Here is an 8,245-nt window from a genome sequence, read left to right on the forward strand (position 1 = left end):
ATATATTTGTGGCCCCTAGTCCTACTATTCTCATTGTTAAATATAAAAAAGATGAAGCATCAACACTATCAATTCCCTTTACAATCTTTAACACCTTAATCAGATCCTTCCTAACTCTTCTTATTTCAAGAGAAAATTTGAGAGATTCCAGCCTCTCCTCATATGACAACCCCTCCATCCCAGGCACCATTCTAGTAACTCTTCTCTGAACCCTTTCCAACAATTCAATGTCTTTCCTAAGGTAAGGAGCCTAAGACTGAACACAATGTTCCAAATATGGCCTAACCAGTGACCTGTACAATGAAAGTATAACCTCTTTAGACTTGTATTCATATAAAAAGAGAAAGTAGAAAGGAATCACTGAATTTTAACATCGGTTCATGTGGAAAACAGACAAAATTAGTAATGTTACAGCATTGCTGAACTTCTGTGCTGAAGCTGACAATACATTAAGGTATCACTTATAAACAACTCATCCAAAGGTCAAAGTACTGCTAATAGCCCACCACATCAAAGAAGACATCTAGGCAATAAACTAAAATAATGGGATACCACACACAACAATCTGATATCTCACTTAACCAACTGAGATGTAGTCAAACCTGGACATCTTGTTTAGAAAAGTGTCTACTTGTCTAGGCTCTCATTCGATTTGATCTCTATTCATCTAGCTATACAAATGTTTTCAAAGCAGATACCAGGTTTTGATTACTTTTATGCTAAATTGATAAGCTGCTGTTATCTTCAGTAGTCTTCAAAAGTAGCCCAGATTCAAAACACAGAAAATATCTATCTGGTTATTAATATCTAACAATAATAATAATAAAAACAGAAATTACAATAATGAAAGTTAATTGTTTCATAATTAGACTAAATTTATTGCATAGGTTACTGTTCTTTACACCAACAAAGGAGCATAAATAGAAAATAATTAACATGTCATAGAAATATTGTGGAGAAACATGTTTATTACAATTTTGTCTAATGATAATATTAATGTATATCCTCAATCAGTTTTTAGCATATCAAGGCTAATCCTATGGATTAAGAAACACGATAATAATTTTTCCTACATACCTGTGTAACATTAAGTCTGCCCTGACTTTCCCCCGCTATCTCTCCTATAATCAACAAGTCGTCTTTAGTGTCCGTCAGCTGCTGCTCATAATGTTGGACCTAATTAGTAAGACAACATAATATTTTGTGAAGAACTGTATATCAGAATGTATTATCTTTTAAACAACAGAAAAGAATGTGTTACATCTAAAATACTTTTCTTTTTTTGAACGTACCATATTAAAGTACTTCGTGATCAAGATGAATAATTTTCAAAGAAGAAAATTTCTTTAACAGCTTAACTACTTTTGGGCTTCTATTTGATCTCCAAGTTCCAGCTTTATAGTATCTTATGACATAATATTCAAAGTTTCCCCGTGTACCTTGCATGCACAGACCGACATCACACAAACATGTGTCCCTTATACTCCTGTTACAATATATATATAAATGTCTGTCTGTCATGCTCTGTTTCACCTAATGGTTAATCATAAAAAAAAAAATTATATATCAAAACGCTTCTTTTCAAGGGTACGTTACATGAAAATTATTCATTTTATGCAATTCCTAAATTTTCATATCACTAGCAACATCAAAACATCAGTCTTTGTATGCACTTAAATGGCAATCTAAAAAACAACAACAATTTTTTAAGAACAAAAATGTTTCTTTTTACGAGGGAATTTCATGTAAAAATGATACTTCTTCCATCAACTGATTTATAGAAACATTTCAAAAGTAGGAGCATGAATAGAAGTAATGTACAAAGAGAAGAATGTGTTTTAGTATATATATATATGTTGTCATATATTGTATATACATATTTTCCCACATTGGTATTATATACATGTATGATTTTATTGTACCATGTCGATTAAACTGATTTGAATTGAATATCTTCCCTTTGACACTTCTTACAGAAATTACAACTGTCATAAAGCACTCACTTCTGTCATGTTTTTTTCTTGCTCTCAGTGAAATGACAAAGAATGGTTGCATCCAGGAGAAAAAAATCCCACAGCTACTTACAAACCTGCATTTCCATATAGTTTGCTCTCAGTACCGTTCACCAATCAACTGGTCAATTTTCAGTTGTGAAAGGTGATTTGTTAGTAGCACAGATACCATCCTTCTTGGAAGGGTTGAATGTATTCTCCACAGATACTATCCTTCCTGGGAGGGGTGGGTGAATGTATTCTCCACAGATACCATCCTTCCTGGGAGGGGTGGGTGAATGTATTCTCCACAGATACCATCCTTCTTGGAAGGGTTGAATGTATTCTCCACAGATACCATCCTTCATGGGAGAAGTGGGTGAATGTATTCTCCACAGATACCATCCTTCTTGGAAGGGTTGAATGTATTCTCCACAGATACCATCCTTCATGGGAGGAGTGGGTGAATGTATTCTCCACAGATACCATCCTTCATGGGAGGAGTGGGTGAATGTATTCTCTATTATAACACATCTTAGAACTCACAAGAGTGAGGTGAAGCTCAATAACGTACACCGTCAGCTGTCCTTGCCATCTTCTTTGTGTCGCAATCGCTTCTTTCACCTGAGAAAAATCGCTTGCAGGCATCCATTGTGAACTCCTGCTTGACTCGCAATGGCCACTGGCTTGCTTCCTGTGGGAAGTATGAGGATGCTCAATAGAGCAACTGGGCTTACAGGCAGATGCGCATGGAGGAATTCAGTGAAATGAAGACTCTGAATGAACTTAGTACACTGTATGATCCCATAGTCACCATAGCTATTTCAAAATTATTATTGCACTGTAGCCAGAGAGCATTTTATGTAGCAGCTACGGTGGACTTGTAGCAGAAGGTAGGTCTGTGTTTAGCAAACCTGAGCACTCTATTGTGCTGAATGCACCCATTGCATTTGCCAACAATGCAATGCATTTTTCCTTAATAAAATAACACATGGAATGACATAATACAGTTTTAAACAGCCATTATACAATCATATTGAATATATGCTGTGATCCGAAGGATTGGGTTAACAACACATTTTATATTTATTCATCACTATTCTTAGGAAAATTACTACTGAACTGTTTCAATGGACATCTGCTAGTTTTAGGTAATCACATCTGAAAGGTATAAGTTTAACAATAATGGAACTTCAAAGAAACAAGAAACTAACACCACTTCACATCAAATTACACTTAGATACCAGTTGTTACTACAATTATTACAGTATATAAATATCTTACCATGATATTTCTGACTAGAGAGTGATAATGCTTTTCCTTAGTGTTAGATTGAAATTAGGATAAGGCTCAAACTTGCATAATTCATTTATACTAAATTTTAAACAAACATCTGAGCTTATCACTTTAACTTATTTTAAAAATATGTTTAATGCAACTTCTTGTGATAGTGAGATAAAACATTTAATTCATAAATATATTTGTACAATTTATTATTTATCGTAAGGCATCACTTTTACACTTTAAATCTCTGGTTCTGGTCATTATTTTGTTTAAACTAACATAAAAAGTTTCTAAAAATCTAGTATAATGCATTCTCAAATTTACAAGAATTACTCCAATGACTGTGACAGCGTACCTATTTTAATGGTAAAATTTTAGAGCTTAGAATCAACTGTGAATACTTTTATTTAGCCAACTACTCAATTTTTCTTGAAAACACAAGTGATTCCGAGATTCATTAATGAATGTACATTTTCTACTTTTCATGGTTGAAAATGATCAAAAGCTTGTCTACATACTCATTATTATGTTAATTATTCTGCAAGTTTGAAGAATTTTAAAATATTTTACACTGTTCTGTGGAAGGATGGGAACTTACAAATTGTTTTGTATTACTTAATATAAAATAACCAAGTGGAAATCAGACTTGCCTTCTTTCTGAGTTTTGTAACTTCATCTCTGAGTTCAGCCAAGGACTCTTCACTGTTCTGGTCAGCCCCTTGCTCTTGAAGATTCTGAACATCTGCTTGAAGTTCCTCAACTTTCTGAACTGCTAGCTGGTATCTCTTCTGGTGTTTCTGAAGCAATTTCTGGAGTCGCACCAACTCTGGGATATCCTAACAGAGTAAACATTTGGTATAGCATTAAATTTCTGTATTATGAATAGGTGTCAAATTACCCATAAACATTTTACTAATCTCATCACTGAAAAATGTACTCTCTCTTCAATATACAAGATAATAATGTATATTTCAAGTTTCATTATATAAGTTTAGTTTTATTAATTTAACTCTAAAATGTCTGGGTGTGTTAATTTGCTAACATTTAGATATATTATCACAACATTAGTAAGAAGAACAGATTATTCTTCCTAATTCACAGTTTTTTTATTTATATATTTTATTTAACCCATTGACTGCCGATTTGGCGTATAGGGTACAGTCTGCCTCTGGCAGTTGAATGCAAGTGTGCCGTATATAGTGTATGGCTTGTAAAAATTCCAAGTGTTTAGAGAAGTTGCAGTCAATGGGTTGATAAGCAGCTAAAAATACTATTATATGACAGACCTTATCTCCTTCCTCTCCACTGCCACTTTCTCCAACATCTTCCACTTTCCCATGAAGTGCAATCAAAGCCTTAACATGATCAATTACTTTAGCCACTCGATTGTGTTGATCACTCAACTCAGTCTTCGTCTTCTCAAGCATCTGTTGAGATTCCTCCAGTCGTACATTTAGCTGCGACTTCTCGTTTTCTGCCTTGAAATTTAAAATACAGATTTAATGTCAGTTGCTATATATTGTGACAATAGTCCCTCTACTTTATTAGCAGATAGACTTAAATCATTACCATAACGTTGATTGTAAGCATGATGTATATTTTCAAAAAGTTATTTCTTAAGATCTTGTACTTTTCAGTGTAAAATCTCTACCCTTATCACAAACATTTCTAAAAGGAGTGAAACAAGTGTATGAAAGTAAAGAAACATCATTCAGCTCAATAAGTACAACCCTCACAAAAAATTAACGAAAATGCTACTACTGAACACACGTCTAATCAGAAGAGTTGAATATGAAACGTTATTACTTGTTAGATTTCAGAATTAAACAGGTTTTGTCTTCATGTTAGTTAATGTTACAATTTCAATTCCAGCTAATGTGATTAAAACATGCGACTTGAATTATGTTCACTTTCTTGAAATAAACATTAAGATGAACTTACCTGTTCCAGTTGTTTTTCCAGTTTTCTAACTTCACTTAGGTGGAGCTCGCTGAACAGATCGTTCACAGTTGCTGGTTGAGATTCATTCATTTTGTCGGCTTTTTATGAAAACAAAATATGTGGTAAGAGACAATGTTAAAATTTTACTCTACTGATGCTCAAAGCAGCATTATTCTGAATTACAATGTGTCTAAGGTGGAAATTGAAAAATAATTGCTTAAAATTATCAAAAATTGACAATTATAACTGGACCAGAAACCTCTATACAGATAATAATACTAATAAGCTTAATTTTTCTACTCAATTTTAACTTAAATACTTCTTCATGTATAAATATCAAACTCCAAAGTGTCAGCATGCACTCATTGTTTACCAACACAGTTTCCTACAATGCTTTGGGTCTTGTGTTGATAGTGCCACCAGGTAGCTGCAAACTTGAATTAATGAGCATATCAAAATAATTGGTGAACACTAGCTGTCGTCCTGTCAAACCTTGACTGGTTTCTTGTACTGATGCAACACAAAATGAATGAAATCTTTAGAGTCCTGTTACAAAGTTTAGTAGTTTCTTTGACCAGCTGAAAGTTTTATTTTTACTAGCTTGTCATGTGATATTCCAGTCCTGAGAGCCACAAATGGAAATCACACTACTATTACTATTGGGCATAGTATGACTGATTCTACCTTAACTTCTATAGGCTTTATTATGGTGTGGCACTTTGATTTGTTGGATGGCAACTAATCACAGTGTAAACTATTAACATGCAACTACACTCAGGTGTAGTTCACTGTACACAATAAAGAAATGGCATTACCATAGTAAATGTTTAAACTATGTTTTATCATCATTTCCTTTTTTATTAATAAAAATGTAGTGCACATGTCACACAACTATTTCTGTAGAAAATAGGTCAATATGACCCATTTTAGAAGTGAAACTATACATACTGTTACGTATCTGCTTGTTTGTTAATTGTTTTTGTAATGATGTGCAAAATTCCAACTTTGATAATAATGTTTACAGTGCATATCTTGATGTAGAGACCTTTTCCACAAATATTCCTATCGAAGGGACCCGGAAACTAACAGTGAAATGCTTATATCAGAATGATTATAATATTGTTACATATCTGCTTGCTTGTTTGTTTCTGGTAGAAATTCTTTCCGAGAAACTTCATCGATACAAGTCCTTTCTTGGTTAAACCAGTTTATTCTGAATTTTCCTTATTCTATCATTTTCACACATGCCTTTTAAGCTACACTTTCTTGTAGGTATTGCGTGTTAGATCAATAAATCCTGGTACATTTGAAAAGTTTTTTCACAGTCAGAGAAATAAAATCACGAAAACATAACTTTATTTAATAAAACTACACATAAAGCAAAGTAATTGTACTTATAATAGTGTACAGAGTATGAAACAGTTATGAGCATTCAATGTATGACAGTTTTATGAGGTGAAACAAAGAAACTCACAAAAACTAAGAATAAAACCCATAGTAAAGAAAAAGTAACAAAAAGGTGTATATAGCAGTCTATGAAAAGAACCGAAGCTAAATTATTGCAAAGTAAAGTAAATGTAAAGTTGTAATGAAAGTAAACTTAGCATATTTTAGACCTAAATAAGTCATGAAAGCCCATAGAAATTGTATTTAGTACAATGTTCATTTTTTTTAGGAAATTACAAGTGCATTAAGTTTGTGTGAAATACCTTGCAAATGAAAAAACTAAAGTTGAAATTGAAACCAGTCATCACACAATGACAACAACATTGTGTCATTATGTACCATAACTGTTGCATTGAAAAGTTTGACTAAGCAAAAAACAGGTAAGGTGATTTTGAATTGAAAAGCCAATATGCAATCTGGACTCCTCAGACAAAGGTCTTTCTGAGGATATGAGATCTGTAGTGTTGGATTGAAAAATTTGCTAGTTCCAGACAGACAAATGCAAGCACATTATTTATATAGATGTTAGGCTTTGAGCTAACATCAACAATTTCATTTTCCTATCCAATACATCTAAAGGTGATAATTTGTTATTATATACCATAAAATAATAACAGTTTTTAATAATCATGTCTATCTCTTTGCTACTGTAACAGTCCTGGTCTAAATATGAATGTGTCAAATATTAAAGGAAGAATTACTTCAGGTAAGTAAGTTAGTGTAAAAAAGTATGTGCCTTATAGGATTAATTATTCTTCTACTCCATATATTAAGAACTGGAATTTACTCACAATCATCATTAGCATGTTTCCCAATATAATCTGCCTCTAACTGCTTTAGAGCTGGAACATCACTTTCACCATCTTCTTCTTCGGTCCTATTTCCATCTTCTTGATCTGCGATTCACAATAATCTTCAATTACTCAGGTGAACAAAATATTAAACATTTTATTATCAAATAGACTTTTAAATTGAAAGAAAACTCATTGAAAATGGTCCAAAAGCTGATATACAAAATTATTACTTCATGCACTTAAATTATATATGTAAAATATCTACAGCATTACAAGTTACAGCTCTAGTTTTATCTTAATGAAACTTTGCAAAAGCTGAGAACTAGTTAATGAATGGTAATTATTACTGAACTATGTCAAAAATTCATTACTGTTCACAGTTATGAGAAAAATTTTTATGGTAAAAAAGTATGAAATAAAAGATGACATACATATTTTCATATACAAATTTAGAATGACCTACTAGATTACTTTGTAATATTGCCACTTTTTATTACCCTCTGAACCATATCTAACTACTATCCGTGACATTATAAGTTATAAATCACTCGGGTAATGTGCAGCTCACGTTACACTATCAAATTACATTATCCACGAGCTGCTAGTATGCATTCCTCATGAACCATTTTAATTACATTATCATTATTATTTATTTTACCTAATCAAGTCTTAAATAACTTAAAAAGATCTGTATTTTTAATTTTAAGTACTTTTAATGGCTGGAGACGGCTTAAATGGGTAATGAAGAAAAACTTTAATATAAGTTTAACATGAGAGCAAATGTACAAC

At 32.5% G+C, this 8,245-nt stretch overlaps 1 protein-coding gene across 2 annotated transcripts in view; it reads right to left on the reverse strand.

The window, feature by feature from the left end:
- The window catches only part of LOC106463406 (protein bicaudal D-like), a 38,313-nt gene that overhangs the window by 14,153 nt on the left and 15,915 nt on the right, over nt 1-8,245 (reverse strand). For both annotated transcript variants that reach the window (XM_013923428.2, XM_022390888.1), the window contains exons 6-10: nt 7,454-7,558; nt 5,217-5,314; nt 4,562-4,753; nt 3,926-4,111; nt 1,078-1,176 (exon numbers count right to left, since the gene is read on the reverse strand). In XM_013923428.2, coding sequence (XP_013778882.1) covers nt 1,078-1,176; nt 3,926-4,111; nt 4,562-4,753; nt 5,217-5,314; nt 7,454-7,558 — 680 coding nt within the window. The remainder of the gene's footprint in view (nt 1-1,077; nt 1,177-3,925; nt 4,112-4,561; nt 4,754-5,216; nt 5,315-7,453; nt 7,559-8,245) is intronic.

Source organism: Limulus polyphemus, unplaced genomic scaffold (genome assembly GCF_000517525.1).
Source record: "Limulus polyphemus unplaced genomic scaffold, Limulus_polyphemus-2.1.2 Scaffold1398, whole genome shotgun sequence".
Taxonomy (NCBI): domain Eukaryota; kingdom Metazoa; phylum Arthropoda; class Merostomata; order Xiphosura; family Limulidae; genus Limulus; species Limulus polyphemus.